Source organism: Halictus rubicundus, chromosome 17 (genome assembly GCF_050948215.1).
Source record: "Halictus rubicundus isolate RS-2024b chromosome 17, iyHalRubi1_principal, whole genome shotgun sequence".
Classification (NCBI taxonomy): domain Eukaryota; kingdom Metazoa; phylum Arthropoda; class Insecta; order Hymenoptera; family Halictidae; genus Halictus; species Halictus rubicundus.
The window spans coordinates 4,136,444-4,157,089 of record NC_135165.1 but is presented as its reverse complement, the minus strand read 5'-3'; the positions used below and the strand labels follow the sequence as shown (position 1 = coordinate 4,157,089).

The following is a 20,646-nucleotide window of genomic DNA, read 5'->3' as shown; positions in this document are numbered from 1 at the left end:
ATTATATTATTTTGGAGGTGTAATAGAATTAAGATGAACCGACTTATTAAAACTAATTGAGTTCATAAATATAGTAGAATTAAAATGTAAAAGGTAAAGGACGATGATATCCTTGAGGTAGACATTGATTTATTCAATCCAATTCAATCGCAAACGCGGTAGGATTAATACCCCCCAGATCAAAAGGAAATGATTTGTTCGATCTTTACGCGAGTTGGTTTATTTAAATTAATTGAGCTCTCGACACAGGATCGTTCATAAACTGAAAGCAAATTTATGGAAGCGATGTTTATGTGGACTTGTCCATACGAAATATCGAAAGCAAACAAACATCGTATGTTTGGTTTACGTTCTTGTTAGTTTAAAGTGAATATTACATGTATGCACAGTGTTTGCACGGTGGAAAATTGAACTAATTCAAGAACCGAATAATGCGTTATTCAGACTACCGAAAACATTTTCACGTGTAATTCGGAACTCTCATTATCCATGGTCCATTCAGACAAGACATGAATTCCTGCGGAGAAAATAAGTAAACAATGTGAAATACGAGTTTTCATGCGACACTGAATTTCCAAGAAAATTCTGCTTCAGAATTCGGCGAGCACGCGTTGCTATACACGGCAAGTAGAAACGGTCAGCCATGAACAGACGCGTCGGTTGGCCGACAGCATAAGTCCTTGACGACTTTTATAATAAAAATCGCTAAAAATTGGGATAAATACATCTATGGCAATTTCATAAAATAATATAAAATAGTAACTTCGAAAATTCGAATGTAAATGAAGTACAATTATCGTCTACAGGCTTATAATACATAATTTTGAGGTACAATTTTCCACAATAACGATCAAAAAATTAAATTTCCGCCGTAATGCAGTCCAGACACTTCGTTGACGGAGTATGTCAAATATAATGGTGTCTACCTCGATCAATAAGTCCTACTTGCAATTAGAAGGAAGCAGAGGTTCTGTACCGTTGCTATTAGGTCGTTCGTGCACCTTGTGTCCCACTGTTTTAACACTAGGTTTACGGAGCATTAAAAGTGAGTATTTCACATTACTTTATAAAAATAAGAAGAACGTGTCTATCCAAGTTTTCGACCATTTTTTAAATAATATATACCTAAGGAGATAAGTTTGTTGAGTCATTCCACGTAGATGGATCTTCGCAATCTCAATAATCGTAAATTAAAAATATTATAACCCGTCATTTTGACGGGTCCCGTAAACCTAGTGTTAACCCTTTGCACTCGGCGCTGTTTTCATTCTAAAACGAAATTTTTCTTCCGTCTTAGAATATTTTCATTTTATTCATACGAAACTGGTCCGATTTCTGGTAAGTTGACAAATATTCTGTAATATTTTTTGTAATTTCTTTGAAATAATGCCACAAACATTTCTAGTGGTGCTTCGGAGTCACCAGTCGAGTGCAAAGGGTTAATTATATAAATATTTTCCTATATAAATATTATATATATATATACCAACGTTAAAGATCGGACATTTGGCGCGAAACAAGCTAACACATTTCGACCTGTCGATTTCCTGGCGGACTCGTTGGCAAACGTCGCCGGTTCGAAAGCTATAGATTCAGCCCTTAGAGCCGCGGCCATTAGTGTGATGTAATTAACAGTGTCGATAAGCATATATGAATATTATGGTTAATTTACGATCACGAACGCGGAGCCGGTAAATTTACGTGGACGGCGCAGCGCCGCTCCGAGGCATTTCAACTAAAACCGTACGGTTACAGCTTACCATTGCGCCAGGGCAAACATTGACCGAAACGAAGGCTGAGGCGGTGGTAGGGAGCGCGAAGGGACGCCGAAGGGCGCGGGAGGGATCCATGGGCAATGTACAATTTACACGCGAAAATGTAAACGACCAATTAGGACGACCCTTTGATGCTGTTGCAACCAGCGCCGCCGCGCCGTACGAAAAGCTGCAGCCTTTGAAAAACATCGGATGCAGTGATATTTCACAAACGGTTGCACGCGGTAACGACTTTCTCACGCCCCGCAACTAAACATCGACTTATGTTCGCGAATTGGTTAACGCCTGTCCTAGAATTCGGAAACCTTCGAAAAAAAAATTTCGGAAAAAATCGAAAAGTATATTTTAGGAAATTAACCCCTTCATAGGGGATGCTCCTGTAAACCAGACTGTTGTAGATATAATCATTCGTGAACTTGGATGAAATTATGCTAACGTTTCCATTCACCTTTTCGATGGAAATTAAACATAAATATAATTTTAGATATAATTTAATTGAATCATTGCACTTTTAAAGAACATTTTCAGTATTTCGTGCAATTTAAATGATTGCTATTTATCTCCGTGGTGTACTAAAATGGTAACGGAATCATATTTATTGCAAGTTCTGAGGAAAATTGACTTTTAACTGGTTCGATCAATTTTCGAGCAGAAATTAATTTCTCTTTGTTTCATTAATCGTGCCACGTTTCCGAGGTCCCCGTTGCTCCCGTTTTGCCATTGCATTTTTCCTTTCTGTAACGCAGTCACGATTATGTACCGCGTTTATAAATTCCATTAATCCAGAACGATTGATCGAGGTTAATGCTATACCCAAGAGAGTTAATTAACTTTGTTGAAATTGTTTGACCAGGTACGCCCTCATTCTGCGACGATTTTGTACCTTCGAAATATAGAAAGAAAACTATAGTTAATACATCCGTTTCTCCTTTCGACAAATTGTTTCTAACGCTGAACTGACGGTGTTCCTGAACTCTTTTGAAGATTCACTGTTTAACTGCACAAGCTCTGCAGTTCTAGTTAGTACACTCTCGATGAGTCTATGGAAAGTCTGCGAAACTTTATGCAAATTTACGCTCTCGTAGGGAAATTCGGCAAAACTGACATTAGATATCCATTTTCTTTGTAAGTGCTTTAAGTAGTTAAACAATGCTCAATTCCCGCGTGTTTCCACTTCTATCGCTTCTCTGAAGATTCACTACAAATGCAAAAATTTTGGGAGACTCGGACTAATCTAAAGAATTCGTAAGGGTTTTATTCAAAATATGAGAACCAGGTATTAAAAAATAATTTCTTTGATCCATCGATCTGATTCTGATTTCTGTTCAATTCTCTAAAGAATTTCTCTTCACTATAAATGCAAAAATTTCGACAGCTCAGTAATTAGAGAGACTCTGTCAGACTAATCAAAGGAATTCAAAAGGGTTTTATTTAAAATATGAGAACCAGCTATTAAAAAATAATTTCTTTGATCCATCGATCTGATTCTGATTTCTGTTCAATTCTCTAAAGAATTTCTCTTCACTATAAATGCAAAAATTTCGACAGCTCAGTAATTAGAGAGACTCTGTCAGACTAATCAAAGGAATTCGAAAGGGTTTTATTCAAAATATGAAAACCAGGTACTAAAAAATAATTTCTTTGATCCATCGATCTGATTCTGATTTCTGTTCAATTCTCTAAAGAATTTCTGTTCACTATAAATGCAAAAATTTCGACAGGCCAGGAATTAGAGAGACTCTGTCAGACTAATCAAAGGAATTCGAAAGGGTTTTATTTAAAATATGAGAACCAGGTATTCAAAAATGATTTCTTTGATCCATCGATCTGATTCTGATTTCTGTTCAATTCTCTAAAGAATTTCTGTTCACTATAAATGGAAAAATTTCGACAGCCCAGTAATTAGAGAGACTCTGTTAGACTAATCAAAGGAATTCGAAAGGGTTTCATTCAAAATATGAGAACCAGGTACTAAAAAATAATTTCTTTGATCCATCGATCTGATTCTGATTTCTGTTCAATTCTCTAAAGAATTTCTATTCACTATAAATGCAAAAATTTCGACAGCTCAGTAATTAGAGAGACTCTGTCAGACTAATCAAAGGAATTCGAAAGGGTTTTATTTAAAATATGAGAACCAGGTACTAAAAAATAATTTCTTTGATCCATCGATCTGATTCTGATTTCTGTTCAATTCTCTAAAGAATTTCTGTTCACTATAAATGGAAAAATTTCGACAGCCCAGTAATTAGAGAGACTCTGTCAGACTAATCAAAGGAATTCGAAAGGGTTTTATTCAAAATATGAGAACCAGGTATTAAAAAATAATTTCTTTGATCCATCGATCTGATTCGGACTTCTGTTCAATTCTCTAAAGAATTTCTGTTCACTGTAAATGCAAAAATGTCGACAGCCCAGTAATTAGAGAGACTCTGTCAGACTAATCTAAGGAATTCGAAAGGGTTTTATTCAAAATATGAGAACCAGGTATTAAAAAATAATTTCTTAGGCCAAGTTCTGATTTCTCCAAACTCGGAGTGCGGTAATTCGTTATGAGCATAGTGGGCTCGTAGTTTTTCGAGATTAGGCGTTATTGGTCACGAGTGTTGCATTGTTCGAAAGGAGTTGGTCGCGTATCGTTCGCAAGTGCCGTTGTTTATCCGTAAGCACGCTGAAATGCATAACGGCGAAGGTATCGCGTGCGTTAAACGAGAAGTATTGTTATCAAGATTCGCAGAAGAGTGCCAGTGGAACGCAAATCCCTAGAACTGCTAATAACGCACTACATGCTAGCGGAAATATAATTCCGGTAACAACGTCCTATGGCGCGACCATAACGACCACATATTCTGCATTTCATTATAACTGGCAAACAGTAAGTAGAACGGTCCCCGTGATGTCAACAGTGGGCGTATAGAACGGCCATTTAAATGGAGATAGCATCACCGGCACAGTGCAACGTTCAGCGCCGATCGCGCACCACAACGGCCACGATACTTTGCAATATTTCACGGGGTTGCAATTATGGCGCGTCTTTTCAGAGCGCGTATTTTTAACGAAATCAACCCTTTGCACTCGGCGCTATTTTCATTCTAAAACTAAATTTTTCTTTCGTCTTAGAATATTTTCATTTGATTCATACGAAACTGATCCGATTTCCACATATAATATGTAAACGTTTGGTAATCTGTTAAATACAAATTTTGTAATGTAGCAAATAAATTGTAATATTTTTTGTGATCTCTTTGTAATAATGCCACAACAATCTCTAGTGGTGCTTCAGAGTCACCACTCGAGTGCAAAGGGTTAAAAGTGAAATGTCAAGATGTCTCTTATTAAGCTACTTTCAACATACCAAAATTACCAAAGTAATTTTTATTTGATGAAACAAAAATTGATACGTCGAGATTCTTTAGAACTATTACTAGACAACAGATTTTATTCATTTATGAGAAAGCGAAGAAATTAGAAAGAAACAGCAATAGCGTTAGGAAAGTTTAAAAGCATCCACGGTATTGTCAATTTGTTGAAATTATTCAAGGGAAAAAAATTGCTCGAAGAGAGATTAATTTTTGAATCACTCGTACACAGAAAGTGAACGTAAAATAATAAAATTGTTCGCTTAATATCCCCGCAACGACTCATTCAACTTTAAGTTTCACGTTCTACCCTCCATATTCGCGTAATCTCGCGCCTACAGATTATTTGCTAAATCCTCGCAAAACCCGCACGATGATAAAAACTTTGATTCCCTGGAGACCTGCAAAATGCATCTGTCGAGGTTTTATGCAACGGAAAGCGGCTAGATGGAATTATGAACAATGGCAAAAACTTCTAAATCCAAGTAGTCATTAGTTTAACCACGGTGTCCAAAAAACGAATATCGATGGTTTCCTTCGCGTGTGCATAATATACAATTGCAAAAAGGAATTATATGGTAATAATATACACGAAATTAGGGTGTGTTTAAGTGATCATTTTTCGGGGATCGCATTTATTAGGAAATTTCAGCCCGTCGTTTACAAACGAAGCAAAATGACCACTTAAAACACACCCTAATAATTATTATATCACGCATACGCCACGGGAACCGTAGATATTCGTTTTCTTTTCCCGAAAAGCTTCCACGTTCGAGCAAGAAGACTTTCAAAATCTGAATTTAGGCTTCCGAAAGCCTACGAATGCGATCCTGTAAAAATGACGACTAGTTCTGAATAGTATCATTTTATTTTACGCGAAATCTCCGACCTGAACATCTGATAAACATTCTCGATTTCGATGCTTCGCGTGTCGGCGCGCATGTTCGAGGCAAATTAAACACCATGCAAATGCCAATAGTTAAAACAACTATAACACAATTTAATGACGGGTTGCGCCACGGGTTCACTGTTAGGAGCCGTTGTCGTAAATTCCCGAGTGAACCAGCGGCATGGCATGTCGTGAATAGAATATGTTCCGCCTCGAATAGGTTTTATGACGGTTGGAATCCCCGCGAAGTAACTCTTAACCTCCGAACCGGAAGTTCAACGGCTCGGGTAGGCGAAACTTTCAGAGTATTAGTCCGCAAGTTTCTAAACTGCGTTTACCATGATTCTTCTACCCATGGGGAGCCTTATTTACCCGTAAACAACCCCTTAAATATCATCCGAACGGCTCTCTATTTGGGAATTACCGAAACGGATTCGTCAGCGGGAAACACGCCGGAAAATAAAAAATCCGAGAAATGTAAACGAACTATCGCAAAGATCTCGCCGCGTAACCGTAGAAGAATGTGTGTTCACCTCAAGGTCGTCTTTTTATCGAGATGTCAAGGTGAATGTGCCGCGGCAGAAATTGCGACACGAACGTCACGTTTTCTTCGTCTTGATATATGGACATAATGGTACGCAGCCAATTAAGAAACACTCTTTTTACGCGTGAGAATGTTACAACTGTAAAACTTATGGCAATGTTTAATCGGTCCGATGCGACACGATTACGTGAAAAATATTCCACGTCCGTTGTCCTTGTGGAAAATGCTGCGCGTAGAAAATTGGAAAAGTGTTTGACTTTATCTCATCGTCCATTAAATTAGAAATGTATTATTAACACTTTGAACGCCAAACTAGGAACCCCAAAAATTCCATGAAATCAAAGTACGTTATTTAATGAAATAAAAATTGCAAAAAATTAAATGTACGATACCGAGTAATCCTCCAACTTTCTTGCATGTTACAGATCCTAATTAAGTTTAGTACAATGAATATATCAACGTAAAAATTCATTCTAAAACCTGCACAAATAATTCCGTCAGCCACGTATGGCTGACGTGGCGTTCAACGTGTTAACTATAAACTAATCATACTTCCCAGAGTTTCGAACGACCGTATTTCTCGAAGCAACGTTCCCTTTCTCCATTTCTTTTTCTGCTGGACGCTAACCTTGTACGTTTCCGGCGCATTTGCATCACATTAGACCAATTTAACGTTGCCATAAGTTTAACCTAAAATTCTCGGCGTTTCTCCAGCCTGTTTTTCGAAAGAAACGCGCGCACCGATCATCATAAAAGCTGTCCACCGCGGTCGTGTTAACTTCAGCATGGAGCAACACAGGAGTATAATAACTGCGAGGTTCTTGCAATGTCGGATTTTTAACAGTGACATTAAATCAACCTGTTTCTAAATGATCTTACGGATCGAAGTAACGCATCGTACTAAAATCATACGCATCGTCGCGCTCGGTTGAAAACTCTTCGTCGAGGTGTTGGCGCGCGGCAATTTCTCGAAACGCTGCGAGAAATTGATTCGCGGAACGCGTTCAATTGATCGCACGAGCCCTAATAAAGCGAGATTTTCGTTCCGGCTGATCGAGAACTGTAACTTCCATTCTGGCCGATCGGACTGTCCCCGGTAATTAATCGTGTTTCCTCGTTATCGATAATTAATCCCGTGTCGGTCATACACAGCGAATGAAAAAAAGGAAAAAAGAGAAAAGAGAGGAAAAAGAGAGAGGAAAAAGAACCCGATGCCGGAGAATTAACCGGCGAAGCCGGATCCATCGATATCGTCGGTATTTGCACGTTCGGGGCGATGTCTCCCAGGAGATCAGTGATAGCAGCATCCAATGGAACAGAAAGCGTTAAAATTCCCGTCGAGCCCGTCGGCCCGAAAACTTGGCCACGCGCCAGACGAACCGCGGGCTCCATTCGTGTGTACGGTTCGTTTCGAGAGTGACGTCGCCTTATTCAATTTCGAATTCACCTGTGACCGTTCACGATATTTGTAACGGCTCCTATGGCCATGCCGGGGATCGAGTGGAGCCATGCCAAATGTTTGTATCTGTTCCGGATGGATCCCAATATTGAATAAATGTACCGATGTGTACGTATAAATCTACTTAGACACTGCGCAAATTGATATTGCCCGGCGCGCGACTTCCATCCACTTGGCCGAAGAACTATGCCGAACTTTCCACCGAACGCTATCATCAAATCCCTGATGTTACGCGAAAACGAGTGGGTGCAATTTAACGCTAGATTTACGGTTCTACATTCTCTAATTCACAATTATTCTGATCGTAAAAATGCATTTACAGGAAATTCATTCGACACAATTATTCCTCGGAACATACATTATGGTGGAAGCTGCCAAAAATCTGGCTGAGTATATTCTTTATATTTTTATCAAATAATCCAAACTGGCCCCGTAAACCTAGTGTTAACACGTTGACAGCCAAGTCACGGAATTATTTGTGCAGGTTTTAAAATGAATTTTTACGTTGATATATTCATTGTACTAAACTTAATTAGGATCTGTAACATGCATGAAAGTTGGAGGATTACTCGGTATCGTACATTTAATTTTTTGCAATTTTTATTTCATTAAATAACGTACTTTGATTTTATGGAATTTTTGGGGTTCCTAGTTTGGCGTTCAAAGTGTTAATAATACATTTCTAATTTAATGGACGATGAGATAAAGTCGAACACTTTTCCAATTTTCTACGCGCAGCGTTTTCCACAAGGACAACGGACGTGGAATATTTTTCACGTACTCTCGTGTCGCATCGGACCGATTAAACATTACCATAAGTTTTACAGTTGTAACATTCTCACGCGTAAAAAGAGTGTTTCTTAATTGGCTGCGTACCATTATGTCCATATATCAAGACGGAATTATTTGTCCAGGTTTTAAAATGAATTTTTACATTAATATATTAATTGTACCAAATTTGGTTAGGATCTGTAAAATGCAACAAGGTTGGATGACTACTCAATATCGTACATTTAATTCGTTCAATTTTTATTTCATTAACGCTAGGTTTACGGGGCACTAAAAATGACTATTTTACATTTCCTTATAAAAATAACATGAATATATCTATCAAAATCTGTAGGCATTTTTTAAATAATATATACCTGGAGAAATCAATTTGTTAAATAATCCCTCATGGATCCATGTTTGCAATCTGAATATTCGTCAATTAAAAATATTAGAATCCGTCATTTTCACGGGTCCCGTAAAGCTAGTGTTAAATAACTTACTGTGATTTTATGGAATTTTTCAGGTTTCTCGTTTGGCAGTCAGCCAAGTGTTAAAGCAGAAGACGGATGAAAAGAATTTACTTATACTTGACCCCTGTTCGTTGTAATCGACGCGAACAATTTTTATTTTGCATGAAAATCTAGGTGTCACACCTATTGGACCCAGGTTGTCGAATGCTTCTCGTGAATTCTGGTCCGTGCATCGCGCGTCGTCGTCAAGTTTTGGCAGGTTCGAGATAATGAACGAGTGATCTCTGTTATAGAGCTTGTTTACACACAGTTCCGTTCTCGTAACATCTGCCGGTTATGTACGAAACGTGCATACACGCTCAGAGGCGGTGTATAACCTGCACAACTACTGTCTAAGTATAAACAGTCGGTAATCGGTTATCTTACAGACGGAGTCGGGGAACGTGCTCCTTCGGGTGCCTGTTGGTCTATATCATAAAGGCCAAAGTATGCGCGTGGCCAATCCTTACGAGCCCGAGCATGCCAACAACGTAAATGCTAGGTGGAAAGGGCAGCGCGCGAAACGCTCGTGAACTTCCGATCTTACGAATCGAAGTTTCAAAACCGGACCCGAAATACTCTCCAACACTACTCTTATCTCCAAAGACGCAAAATTTTTAGATAACAATTTACTGAGCCCGCGAAGTTGCATCGAAATTATTCGACAAATCTACTTCTTCGAGTATAAAGGGGGTGATGCTAAAAAAAAAAATAGTATGCATGAAATCGCGGTGGAAATAGTGTTAGAATACACCGTTCCGCAAAGTTAAACAAACGCGGGATTACAACCGAAAAATTGAGCTTCCGTAACTTCACCGGAAAATATTTTGCAGCGTTCCGCCCGCGCTCGTTTCGAAGGGCGCGAAGTCTCTGCTCGAGCATCCGCGAACTTTACTGTTTTCGAAAGGTTATTTATTGTTTGTAATTTTAAAAGCTCCCACACGACTGTGAGGATAGTCGGACATTTTTTCCGAAAAGGTTACGTCGAAACGAATATGGAAACCGAAAAGTTGCTCTTTCGATTTTGCAATATCACGAATTCGAACGTGTCCGCGCTCTTGTCCCACGTGTGACCATTGCGGAACAAAGTTTTTTATACTCCGTAGAGTTGTTCGAGTTCGTAACATTGCGAAAGAAGAAACGCCAGCTTCCGTTCCTCATTCTATTTTACTACAAGAAAAGGGTTCTCGAGAAAACTCGATTCAAAAGTGTCCAAGTAGTTCGGCAGCGAGACGTCATCCTTTCGAAAGAGCGAAGGCAGAACACTGTAATATTTTTTTCTGCACGAATTAATGCAGTTCAACGCTTAACAGAATTTGAATTTAAAAAGTGCGACATCTAAATCCATTGGACTCTTACCTACATCCACGCTTATCAAATAAATAATTAGCGTTACAAGGATTCCTTGAAGCGCGAGTTCGGCTTGCAGAATAAAAGTCGCGGGTGAAACGCAACGCTGACATAACGCCGGCCTCAAAGGGTTAGTTGTGCGATGTCACGCAGAAAAAATGCTAATATGCATGTTTATGGTTCGTTTATAGTTTCGCACATTTCACACCTCCGGGCAGTTTGCTTTTAATATATTCCATTTTATATTCACTGTGCCAGAAGCACGAATCCTCCACGCGAACATGTAACGAGGGAGTCCGTGATCGCAGTTTAGATAATAGCGAACACTGCAGTTGAAACAGGTCACGAGACCGAGCGAAAGGGCACACCTTTCCCGGGCGATATAGTTGTGTCAAACTGGGATAATAGCAGCGGACTGGCTCCAAGGTCATTTTTCACGGACCGCTTTTTGGGAACGGTGCCGCGCGCGTTTTGATGAAATTGAAATATGACGCGCGATCCCGAACAGAGAACGCTCGGAAAGAATTATTCTCGTATCTAGCAAAAAGAAAAATCTGTACCCGTTCCTATATTAGCGCTCCGAGCGTTTCTACGGCGAAGTTTTCAAAAATTCAAAAATTCCATTCTGCAAAAAATTAGCAGAATTTACCTTCTTTGCATTTTCTTTGTTATTTCTATGCGAATAAAACATAAAATAAGGAAATAGAGCATCTTAGTTAACGTCGTATAAAAAAAAACTAGTGTTCGCACCGTGACTATTATTTTTAATTCAGTGTTATACCATCTTTGTGCTATCATGTTACTCGGTGGTGCAATTATTAGACAGCGAATATTTACGCAAAATAAAAATTTACTGCATCAATTGCCAACAAGCAGGAGCCAAATGGAATTTTCTTTCTGTCCTCAATAATTTCAATACGTTCGAAAATAGAATATTGACGTGAATATTGAATATTGAATTCTTTCAATTTTTCTACTATTTTAAGTCTAGTCATTCAGATCAGCGGAATAGAAATAGTTCGAGCACAGCTATTTGAACGCGCGCTTAATTATGATCGCGTACAGTTGAGCACCGAGACCGATTTTTTCATTCGAAAATCATCGATGTAAGTAATATTCGCGATGTCGCGCCGCAGGTGGAAACACAGAGGGCTTTACGTAAAAACAGGGGGAAGTTTTGGCAACAATAGCCGTCCAGCAAATTTCCCGACATCCTCGGCGATAGTGCTGGCATAACAAGAATGAAATTCGAGCCAAATTGCTGCATATTGTCGACTCCGGTACATGCACGGGATAATTATAAGTCGTAAGTAACAAGAAACGCGTGCAGATGGTACTAGATAACGCGATGCCATCCTGCTATTGTATTTATCAGAAACAAGAACAGAGCGATTGAATGAAACCGGGGGGAAAAGTAACTTTCTTTAACATTTTCCCATATTGCATTATATTTTAATTGCACATAATAGGGGAGAGAACCGTCGTTGAACCGCCGTCAATTTTGAGAAAGAAAAATATTTCAAGACTTATGCTTTGAATCTGGTTTAACTATAATATTCTTAACAAGAAAAGTATTTACAGTATCGCTGGTGGTGCCACTGAACTCTGTATTAGAACTTTGAATAAATCGAACGCACTATGCGAAATGAAAATTTTATATATCTGTGTGGTGAATATGTAAACATTCAAGTTTATACTCTCGTAAAAAAGTATGCGCGAGCTCGTGTCGGTTTCGTTTAGGAAAAATTATTTGAGGACGCCGTTCCGTGCCATTTTACGATATTTTTGATTATAAAAAGCTCGAGTTTACCTGAAGACGCTTTCGTCGTATGATAAGAGGATCCGAAGTGGTTGGCTGATGCTACGTTTTCTCACTTCGTGTGCAGGATCCACGTGAACGCCGTGGATGACCTGTAAAATATAAGAAAACAGGTACGCTATAGTCAACGATACCGGCACAGAAATACGTAGGACGCCCGAACAGTTTCGGGAAAGCGGGAACAACAAGACGGCATATTTTTATAGTTTTTAAGGGGTAAAGGAAAAACACAGAAAAAATATAAATGCTAAAACTATTCCTTTAGGCGATAAATCGACAGAACGAATCTAAATCGTAGAACAAATTATTCTCTTAACCCTTTGCACTCGAAGCCATTTTAACTCTAAAACAAAACATTTCTTCCGACCTAGAATATTTTCCTTCTATATATATTTTTTCACGCTATACATATGAAAATGGTGCAATTTACTCGTACAGTACAGAAATGTTTACTAATTTATTAAATACAAACAAATTTAACAACGTAAAAAATATTTTGGATAATGATACAGCAATTTTTAGTGGCGCCTTACAGTCGCCATTCGAGTGCTAAGGGTTAATAGGGATGATTTCTGTTCCACTGAAAAATTTATTAAGACATTTTCAGCTGATATTGTTGAAGACTATTCATTCGCTGCATGTGTAGATGGCACTTCCAGGGTTCGAAAATGCATCGATGCTACGTCAGATGCTTGTTGGTTGACAGTGGATAAGGTGTCTCCACCCCAGGCTCGTAATTAAGAGCATAACAATCTACATAATGCGCCTGCGACCTCGTGATAAAGCGGATCGAAGCGAGGAACACGTGCATCGTCCCGCTAATGCTCAATAACCAACAAAGCAAGATTCTGTTTCGCACTACACGAATTATTTCCGAAGTAGAACATTTCCCTAATTACGCTTCCCGCGGAATTTTGGGGCACGTTCGTTCAAACCCGTCGGACTTCTCGAGATTTTTGCACCAGGTGTCGATCTTCCCGTAACAATTTCAATCGGTTGGAAAACACCAACATTCGTGAATCCTTTCAACAAGACAAGCGCGTAGAACAGCCGAGAAATCATTGGAACGAAGATGGAAGCGTGTCGATGCGAGAAAGCTAAATACTATTGACAAATTCTGTACTCTTCGACCGGAAGTACTCGCGCCGAAGAGTTTCCGCTGTCGTCGATGGTAGCGCGGACGTTAACGGGAACGATCGGACTCTAAATCCTATTTGACATTTCCGCAATAATGAAGGATTTCGACTTTCTTGCTTCGTCTCGCCTTTGACATTCTTCCCTTGTCGAGAAGTTACAGCAATTCCTCTTGTTACGTCCGGCGGCGGATAGAACGTCGATAACAATGCGGAATTTCCGGCGAATCTTCCGTCAGAAATTTCGGTCCTCGCGTAGACGGAAAGCAGATTCGAACTTTTCCCCCCGGGAACTTCTACATTTCATTTCTGACGACAATGCGGCCGGAGAAGTTTTAAAAATTAAATACCGACACGATGATGCCTCGAGCGCGGGCCTCGAATTATAATTCGCATAACCGATTAAGGAAAATTCGTTTGCTGTGTGTTATAAATATATCACCCTTGAACTGCAGATTTTATGCATTCACGGATTTCATGGTCAGTCTGCATTCAAAAATATTTAAAACAGTCTAGTAAAGGATGTATCTTCTTTGATATGTAACGAGATCCGTAAACAAAATATTTTTTAATTCCTCCTCCTATAGATTGGTGTACCAAATTTATGTTAACGCACAGATCATAATCATTGTAGAAAATATTTAATATAATCGATTTTGCTGGTTAAAAGAGAAACTGGATGATTTTTCGTACTGATTTTTTGTACACATATTTTTCATCACACGGAGCACATACCATAATTTATTGAAGCCAAAATACCTAAAACTGCACGAGCTGTACTTTCTCGAACAGGATCATTTAAACAAGAGCTTGTCGGGGATGGAATCAAATTTGGGAGTTCACGTGTTAATTCAATCGGGGGAAAAGTAACGATCCAATTTGATTTAAACGCGAACCACTCGAAGGTACTTTAATAGACAATGCTAATTCGATAACAGAGGATCGAATGTGAAGACCTCGCCATTATATTTAGAAAAGGCTATTTTTGAATTGAAAAATTGATTCCGTCCGTTTCAGGACCGTCGTCTCTCGAAGCACCGCTAACAATCGCTTTCGCGAGAGCAAATATCGTGTAATTAGAAGAAGCCCGGTTTCATTGTCACAAGAGGAGACTGTTGGAAACGCAATTATGCGGAGATCCGCGTTAAGTTTTAATCCGATCCAATTTTGTGCTTGCAGAAAGTTTATGACCCCGGCGGAAAGCTTCTTATCGATGGCACGATATCATGAGCAGATAAGGATGGGAACTCATTGTGTTGCCTAAGGGCGGCCCAAGGAACCGAGATGAAGGATCGCTGTGAAAAATAGAAAAAATGCAGGATGCACGTGTGCAAGCATTTTGGAAGAACCGAGTCCGAAAACTCTAAGGGGGTCAATAGTTCAAATCTGCGAGTCGATTGTAGAATTCATATTAGATTAATAACTTGGACGTAGAAAAGATTTAGAGGACTTTTATGTGACCTTTTATGAGAACCTGCTAATAGGTCTTTTAAATATTATAAAATGTACATGTATATAATTGTATGAATATTTATATGTTATTATGAATTAATTAAATCTGATATAAATGGCTAATAACTAGTTTAACTCTAGGATATATTTTATATTTAAATTTGCCTTCGAATATCGAGTTGGACTTTTAAATACGTATAATCCATAATCAATGGTCGATTTTCATCGTAGAAGACAAGAAAATCCGAGCTCGCGTGAAAATTCGCAATTTCAAAGCTGAATCGTCGAAGACGCGAAACGCATTTCCAGGAAAACAACGACGGAAAGTTGTTTAGCCAAGTTGGTCGGTGTAGAGGCCAAACAATAGAGCTTCGTGCTCCCAAACCTCGAGCCTCGCGCTGTCGCATGTCACACGAACGAAGACGTTAACGAAAATAATCTCACGGGTCGGCAGAGAAAGGCTAGCAACTCGTCAAACTGACGGAAACACGAAAATAAGTTCACATGTGCGTGCAGTAATTCGAGAAGGCCCGGGACCCAAGTTCGCCGATAACGAACGGTTTCACTTGTCTGGAGAATATTCGAGTGGAGAATAATAGTACGACGGTCCCCTTTGTTTAGAGAGTTATTAGCTTAATAATGATGCTCGACTAGCTTCGACAGTCTGGTTCACCGGTGTTGGAAACTGCCATCGCATTCTTCCGCTATTGTCGGTGCTTTGTTCCACGTTCCCGAACAAGTTCGACGATCTACGTCTGGTTTAGACCACCCACTCGTATTCGGCGTAACGATGTTCCGATTGGTCGCATAAACGGAGAACGAAATGTTACTCGGGAAATGCGAACGCTTCCACGATTTTTCGCAGCCGTCCATTCAAATCCTCGAATGTAAATTTTTCGAGCTGACTGTACTTAATTAGTTTCAAGTGGCCACTGAAAAAATAAAATCAGGGTACAGAACTTTTGGAACTCTGCGTCAGGGTCGACCCAAGACCCCTTTCGGGGTTAAACTATTTCTCTCTAAAAATTAGAGTTTAGACAGGACGATTCTTTGGGTCAGAATGGATCCCAGTCCTGTTAACCTAATTTTCCATAGAATTTTTATCACCATCAAGACAGTTATTATCAGAGCCACCGGTTTCCGCGGAGTACAATATCAACTGAAATTAATATTTCTAATTCGAAAACAGATTATTGAGACAATGAAAGTGTCCGAATATTTACGGACGAGTGTTCAGCAGTGTGCATTTCACTAATTGCATTAATTATACCAATGTCACTGGTTTTGCATTAATAAAGCCGATGTCAGCGCAACGCCAGAATATGGTTGAAATTATTAATGTCGACAAATTGACACGATTGTTCGAAAATAAATCGGGCAATATTATAAACGTTGATCAGAAGAGTTCACTTTATGAAATTGTCGAATTTGAACTGCTGCAGCTTCGTACTGACTATGTAAAAATGCTGACATATTAGGCAGACGTTTATAAAATTCTTATAAAATCGGTATGGGCTTTCTTCGCCTAAAATTTCGTGTATACTTTCTATAATTGGAAAGTGCATCGCGCGACAGTAATACCGAATGTTCGCTCGAGTTACACGTTAGATGCAAGCTGCGTTCGTCGCGTCAAAGGTCCCGGCATCCGCAAGTTTCATAAAACACGCGCTTTGACCTTCTCTCGTTCCCGGGAGCGGCGAGGTTGAAAAATTAATATTCAAAAATTGCAGCGAACTCGTTTCCCGGGGAAAGTTTATACGGATTATGAATTGGGGTCCTTTCTCGAATCCTTGGAGCCAGCGTTTGCAAAAGAATTGCTTTGAGCGGGTCTTTGAAAACGCTGCTGTGCTCCCTCGTCGCGAGTTCAAACGCGACACTTTGCAGAATGATTTTCGGATCGGTTATTTAGGTAATTTTATTTTTGCAACCACGGCGAAACTTTCCTTCGTACTCGCAATTTAAGTGATTTACAGTTTTCATTTTTCTTTAACGGATACACAGGAGCGGCATTAGCGTGCTCAGTCAGACTTCATTAATGCTTTACGAACAGCTGTGACCATCATTTTACGAGAACACTCGCACTTGAGTATTATTCGCAGCGCTTCTACTGGAAACATAATTTTCGAGGGTAAACGTTCCCCTTAATTATTCAGAACGAAAGCAAAATGTTCCATTGTGCCAGGCCTGCGCAATCTTGCTTGCAAATAATTCGCAGAGGAAGTGTCAAGCGATGAAACGGATCGTTTTCAAAATAGAAATGAACGTTTCGTATTAAATTCTTAGGCTGTCCCAAAAGTGCAATTAATCCGACGAAAAATTAATGTGGGCTATTTTAACCCTTAAAGTCGTAATCTGAGGCCAATCCTCGGGTCCGTGACATATATCGTGTAGGACTACTGTTATGACATGTCTTCTCGGCCCCTCGCGGGACACGCTCCCCAGTGGAAGGGACAAGCGAACTGACTAAGATCGTGTAGGTCCGTTCGATTTAGATCAAGTCTTTACTGTACACAGGAAATTTTCCTGGGGTCACGGAAGACCCTAGGGTACCATTCGAGGGTGATTCGATTTTCTCGAAAATGAGGCGTCAAAAGAGAAAATGTTATTCCCTTTTCTATACTCGTTTCTGCACGTAGAATCGGGACCGTTTGTACCATGATCTCAAAAACACCCTGTGTAATAGATTTCTGTTTCTGTTAATTGTCGCAGCGATCGTTTGATTATCGAACTGTCGGATATTATGGTTTTGTTGTTCTGTGCTGATTGCACAGGTAGATAGAATTAGCTGATTGACGACAAAGGGCGGCCGGGCCCGAAGGCAGTGAAATGTCTGTAGAATAGATACAGTCTCGCGAGGTTACAGCTTGGCACGTGCACGTCGATGCAGTAATTTCAGCGATATTTGTCAGAACGCTGACAGAATTCAATTAGTCAAATGACAGTTGCATTACTTGTATCTACACACAAGACAGTTTCGACTCTCCGATGGGAATCCTGCGGGTCATGATATTGGGAACTGCATTAATGGAGCAAGACGTTCTTTTCTGGTATTTGGATATATAAATAGGAACATCTGACGAGATGTCGCACTGATCTTCTGGACACGTGTGTCTTCAATCGGTCTCCGGAAAAATCGCTGCCAGAAATCCAAGCAAATATTCGTCTTCTATCGTTTTCCAATATCCAAATACAGAGTTTCGTTCAAACAGTAATCTAAGAGGATTGTTGATAATATGCTTATTCTCTCAACATTATTTCAACCGAGGTGCACAATCCGCGACTGCAGCGCACTCGAGGTGCGTTCGCACTAATTTGGAACAAAACACGTTCAGGAACTATACCATTCGGTCAAAAAGACACTTTCAGAATTAAGTTCGAAATAGCTGCGGGGTAAAATATTGAACATCAAATATGGGCCAACGTAACGAATAATTAACAGAACATGACGCTTCTTTCGATTCCGGGATAAAATTAGACTGCCGAAATTTTGCTGCACGAATATTGAATGAAACGGTTGTACGAAAAGTGTTATTAATGTCCGAAGCGTTGTCTATATAGGCAAGTGAATCTTGAATTTTGATAGCAAAAGATACCGTGAAATACAAAGCCACCACCAATTTTTATTAAACACGTCTGTTTCTATTTCAAAAGTTCGCACGCGTTATAACCGCAAAATGACTGCAGGCCGCGTATAAAAAAGCAATGATCATTTTGTATTCGTCCATAGAAATATAGTACAGTATTTATGGAAAAAAAAATGTAGGTATACGCGACGTCATATTTCACTTTTTATTTTTAATATTCGCAGAAATAATTCAGAGTCACGCGCAACGATGTGTTTTTTCGACGAGCACGGCGAAAGAATGACAGATTACGAGCGGTTAAGCGTTATAGCGTTTCCAACAATTGCGATGGCGGCGCAAAGCGATGCAGCTCCGGCAAAGTTATGGATATCGTTTGCGGATCGTTGGGTCTTTTGCGGGAGGGGTAGGAAATCCTCTTTTCGAAAGTCGGGAACCACCTGAGAAGTCCCCCCCCCCCTCCCCTCGGTGTCTGTGGAAGTTTGCTATGTGCCGAAGTCTCTTCGATATTACGGATCTTTGCCCGTCCAGTTCGCGGATCGCTGACGCTGTTTATACCATGAATTATGCAGGAGTCTGCTCGAGAACCAACGAGAGCACGATAAAAAGCTCCGACGCGGTATCTCAGAACTCCCATTCAATACGGCGCACACGATTCCGCTCGCATTAAAGAGGATGATTAAGGCGCTGCAAAACCTTTAGGAGCCATTCAGAAGATTTTAAGTAGATCACGCGCTTCCATCCTGCGCAGCACCGGCCCGCACCCGTATCTCCGCTGTTGCCGATCCGATTTACTTTTTTCACCTACGTCACCGCTTAATCAGAAATATTGTAACACAAATTCGTCGCAAAATTGAGAGCGCTCCCTTCAAAAACTGACTCTCTTCAAACTGGACCGGACGACTGGAATTATTTCGGAATTTTAGAAGAATTAAAGGTAATGCGTAAACAAATAAAAGCTTGATTGTTCAGGAAAGAAAATTTCCCTGTACTGGTGTCTCAGTTTAACGACGAATAACAATTGTTCAGATTGGCAATCGAATGCAAGCTTGGTTGCAGAGAGAATAATTCATTTCACGATCGATTACTCTCGTATCGAAAAATTCATTTCCCCTGTACTGGTTTCTCAGTTTAACAATAAATAACAATTGCTCGGTTCGGCGAACGAATAGAAGTTTGATTTTTTCATGGAAAAAGTTGATATTGTCGATCTTCTGTTGACCAGATACAAACAATTAATTTCCGTTGTGTCTATATTTGAATTTGTCGGTAAATTGCTGGTTGCGCAAATTGATGCTTCTGCTTTCAAACAAAAAAAAATTAGATGCAAGCTTGATTTTGCGAAAGTTCGTCCAACAGTGACGTAATTCCGTTCCTGGTGATATAATTTGTAGCGTGTTTTCTTTGTGGTCGAACGGCTTTTCTATTTGCGTTTCGCGTTCGTTATTTACGGGCTAGTATAACATTTTTCCCGTAACCGTTGATACAGTTTCAAGTGGTCGTCAGATTAATGGGTTTCGTGAAAAAGCAATAATTTCACGTCACTTTCCGCGCGAACTAGCACTGCCCCGCGGTATTAATCACCCCTTTGGTATTGATTTAAGGTATTATTATCTCATTTTCACTATACTAGTTCCTTTCAATTTGTCAGAGAATGTAATTTACCGAGGGATGCAATTTATCCGGTCGGTCGCGCCGGTTAAATGACAGTACACGATGCGAAATCATTTACGCTCGGCGATGCGGTGTACCGTAAATAAGGCTATTAAATTTCATTTTTCTTCGGCATTAATGCCGCCGGCAACGTGTAAACAAAACTGATTTAAAATTCAGATCACGTGCCGCTACACCAAACAAATTAGTCGCATTATCATTTATCGATCCGTTTATTCCTATCTTCGAGGAATGACAACGAGACACTTGCGTAATCGCCGAACACGGAACACCGGAAGCCGAAATGCATTCGCAATCTCCGTTAATTTTCTGAATTTTCTCCTGATCCGAT

At 39.7% G+C, this 20,646-nt stretch overlaps 1 protein-coding gene across 1 annotated transcript in view; it reads right to left on the bottom strand.

Moving 5' to 3' along the window:
• Positions 1 to 20,646, bottom strand: part of Invadolysin (leishmanolysin-like peptidase, invadolysin) — a 132,248-nt gene that overhangs the window by 38,975 nt on the left and 72,627 nt on the right. The window contains exon 3 of the mRNA XM_076802811.1: positions 12,467 to 12,567. Within this exon, the coding sequence (XP_076658926.1) occupies positions 12,467 to 12,567 (101 nt within the window). The remainder of the gene's footprint in view (positions 1 to 12,466; positions 12,568 to 20,646) is intronic.